At 36.7% G+C, this 2,679-nt stretch overlaps 1 protein-coding gene and 1 non-coding gene across 2 annotated transcripts; one reads left to right on the forward strand and one right to left on the reverse strand.

Moving 5' to 3' along the window:
* LOC108995863 lies at window positions 1-1,500 on the reverse strand. The gene is made up of 3 exons (XM_018971498.1): window positions 1,144-1,500; window positions 655-999; window positions 1-501 (listed from the first exon to the last, which is right to left on the reverse strand). Exons 1-3 carry the CDS (start codon window positions 1,498-1,500, stop codon window positions 1-3), a joined length of 1,203 nt encoding a protein of 400 aa, XP_018827043.1.
* Window positions 1,501-1,814: 314 nt separating this feature from the next.
* Window positions 1,815-1,922, forward strand: LOC118348836. Its single transcript, XR_004801843.1, has one exon. It is a non-coding gene; the product is annotated as a small nucleolar RNA R71 (small nucleolar RNA).
* Window positions 1,923-2,679: the final 757 nt, after the last annotated feature.

Here is a 2,679-nt window from a genome sequence, read left to right on the forward strand (position 1 = left end):
CTACCAAGACTGTGTTCTATAATCCTGAGTTTCATAATAAATAATACAAATATCAACAACATCATATGAATCCCTACTAGTATTAAACTCAGAATTAACAAGGAAATATTCAAGGGGATCATAATCATGAGTTGTGTGAAGTCCCTCGTCTATGACTACGTCAATCATGTATATTTGGTGGCACTCGTCATCCTCTATTGAATGTTTTCCAATATGAAAAATATCCACCTCAAGAGTCATATTCCCAAAAGAGAGCTTCATTAGACCATTACTACAATTAATAAGAGCATTAGCAGTAGCAAGGAAATGTCTACCTAAAATTAAGAGGATTTTAGAACTAGAGTCAACAACTGAACTAGTATCAAGGATTAAGAAATCAACATGATAATAAAACTTATCAATTTGGATCAAAACATCTTCAACTATCCCTCTCGGTTTCTTAACAGAATGGTCAGCCAATTGAAGCATAATAGAAATGGGCTTAAATTCACCCAAATCAAGCTGCAAATAAATAGAATAATGCATCAAATTTATACTAGCTCCTAAATCTAGCAAGACTTGCCCAAACTCGTGATTCCCAATATTAAATGCAATGGTTAGACAACCAAGGTCCTTGTACTTAGGAGGAATTCGCTACTCAATTAAGGCACTAACTTGCTCTAGTAGAAATGTTGTCTTCTTAACATGGTGCTTCCTCTTAACTGTATACAAGTCTTTGAGAACTTTTGTATAAGTATGAACGTGTTTAATAACATGCAAAAGAGGAAGATTGATCTTTACTTGCCTGAGGTTCTCCAAGATTTCATTACTAGAATCCAAAGTTCGCATACCAGATTTTAAAGTTTGAGAAAATGGTACCTTAACTGAGCTCTTTATTACCTCGGTTTCCTTGGGCAACTCAGCACCATCATTGCTTTGATCCTTTTCAACATCTTCTGACTTATCAGTTGTTAGGATGTGTAAGGACTTATCACTTCGTGTCACAATGGAATTGACCTCCTTCAAATATAAATTTCCTTGCGCCAAATGTTGACCTTAGGGGGTGGATTGAGCTTGAGAAGAGAACTTGCCACGCTCATTCACACTCAAAGAGCTTATCAACTTGTATACATGTCTCTTTATCTCCTTATTTTCCTAAACAACCTGCATAATCAAAGACTCAAACTTTTGATTAGTTTTACTCTGTGCCTCAATAAAAGCATGTATAGCATCTTCTAAGGAGTTCCTAGAAGAGGAAGATGCATGATACGGTGTATGATAAGTGCTAGGTGGCTGTGCAGGCTTCTGGTTTTTAGATTTCCAACTAAAATTGGGATGATTATGCGACCCCGGATTGTAGGTATCGTAGAAAGGTGCAAAAGGCTTCTTGTACATACCTAAGACATTACATTGTTTCTCATACATTCCCCTCATTTCAGCAAATGCGAGGCACTCTTGAGCCAGGTGATCTACCCCACCACACACAAAATACGGTCCAAAGGACTCTACACGAGTAGCCATGTGTGTTGGCTTCAAATCCTTAGTTTTTAACACCTCTAACTCTCTAGTAAGCATCTCCACCTTAGTTTTTAGGCTCTTCCCTGAGATGATAAATTCCACAACTATTTATATTTCCAGCAGGCCGCGACCTATTTATACTCTCAGTAGCACTAGGTCCGGTCCAACTGTGAGCTTTTTCAACAAGCTCATTGAGATATTCTATGGCCTTATTAGGATTTTTTTGCAAAAATTGACCATTACATATCATCCCTATAAATTGACACTCTTTAGGTATAAGTCTCTCATAAAAATAACTAACTAAGCGCCAGTTCTCATACCCATGGTGAGGACACATACTCAACAACTCCTTAAACCTCTACCAAGCTTGATACAAAATCTTACTATCCTTTTGTGCAAAGGTGGAGATCTGCCTCTTCAAAGCATTGGTCTTATGTTGGAGAAAATATTTGTTAAAGAAGATCTGTGTCATCTCATTGCATGATCCTATTGATCGTGGTCTTAGTGAGTACAACCAGCTTTTTGCTCTATCCTTCAAAGAGAAAGGAAAGAACTTAAGTCTCATAACATCATCTGTAGCATTATGACTATGGAAAGTCGCAACTACTTCCTCAAACTCTCTAATATGCAAATAAGAATTTTCATTCTCTAAACCATGAAAGATGGGAAGTAGCTGTATCATCCTTCTTTTAAAATCAAGTTTACAAGTGTTGGCTGGAAACATGATGTATGATGGTGTGGTTGTGTGTATAGGGTGGAGGTAATCCTGAAGAGTTTTATTGAGTTGATCTTCGTGTTCCCTCATTTCTTTGGGACTAGATGGATTGTCAAATAAAAGATTTAAAAATTTTGATTCTGACTCTAGCACAGACCTACAAGCAAATCTACCCAATGTGTCTCTGTATCTGTGCATGCAAGGTAAAAAAAAAATACTAAAAACTAAAAATACTACGAAAATAAAGAAAAAATAATAATGCAGCAAGCTAAAAGAGAGAAAAAAGTTACTGTCTTTACAAACTGCTAGAATAAATTATGTCTTGTATCGATTCTTCCACTGTACTCCCCAGCACTGATGCCAAAATTTGATTACACCCAAACTATTACGCAATGGTATAATATAGTTCAGGGTGTCGATCCACAGGGAGTCAGAATAAATACTACAAGATGCAAGCTTAAGGGAAA

The sequence above is a fragment of the Juglans regia genome, chromosome 6 (assembly GCF_001411555.2).
Source record: "Juglans regia cultivar Chandler chromosome 6, Walnut 2.0, whole genome shotgun sequence".
NCBI lineage: Eukaryota > Viridiplantae > Streptophyta > Magnoliopsida > Fagales > Juglandaceae > Juglans > Juglans regia.

What these genes read in the sequence shown, in the direction of transcription:
- LOC108995863 (XM_018971498.1), bottom strand. Translation starts at nt 1,500, where the DNA reads ATGGCTACTCGTGTAGAGTCCTTTGGACCGTATTTTGTGTGTGGTGGG. An exon ending in TTGAGTCTTTGATTATGCAG is followed by an intron (nt 1,000 to 1,143) that starts GTTGTTTAGGAA and finishes TTATATTTGAAG; the next exon opens with GAGGTCAATTCCATTGTGAC. An exon ending in CAACATTTCTACTAGAGCAA is followed by an intron (nt 502 to 654) that starts GTTAGTGCCTTA and finishes ATTTATTTGCAG; the next exon opens with CTTGATTTGGGTGAATTTAA.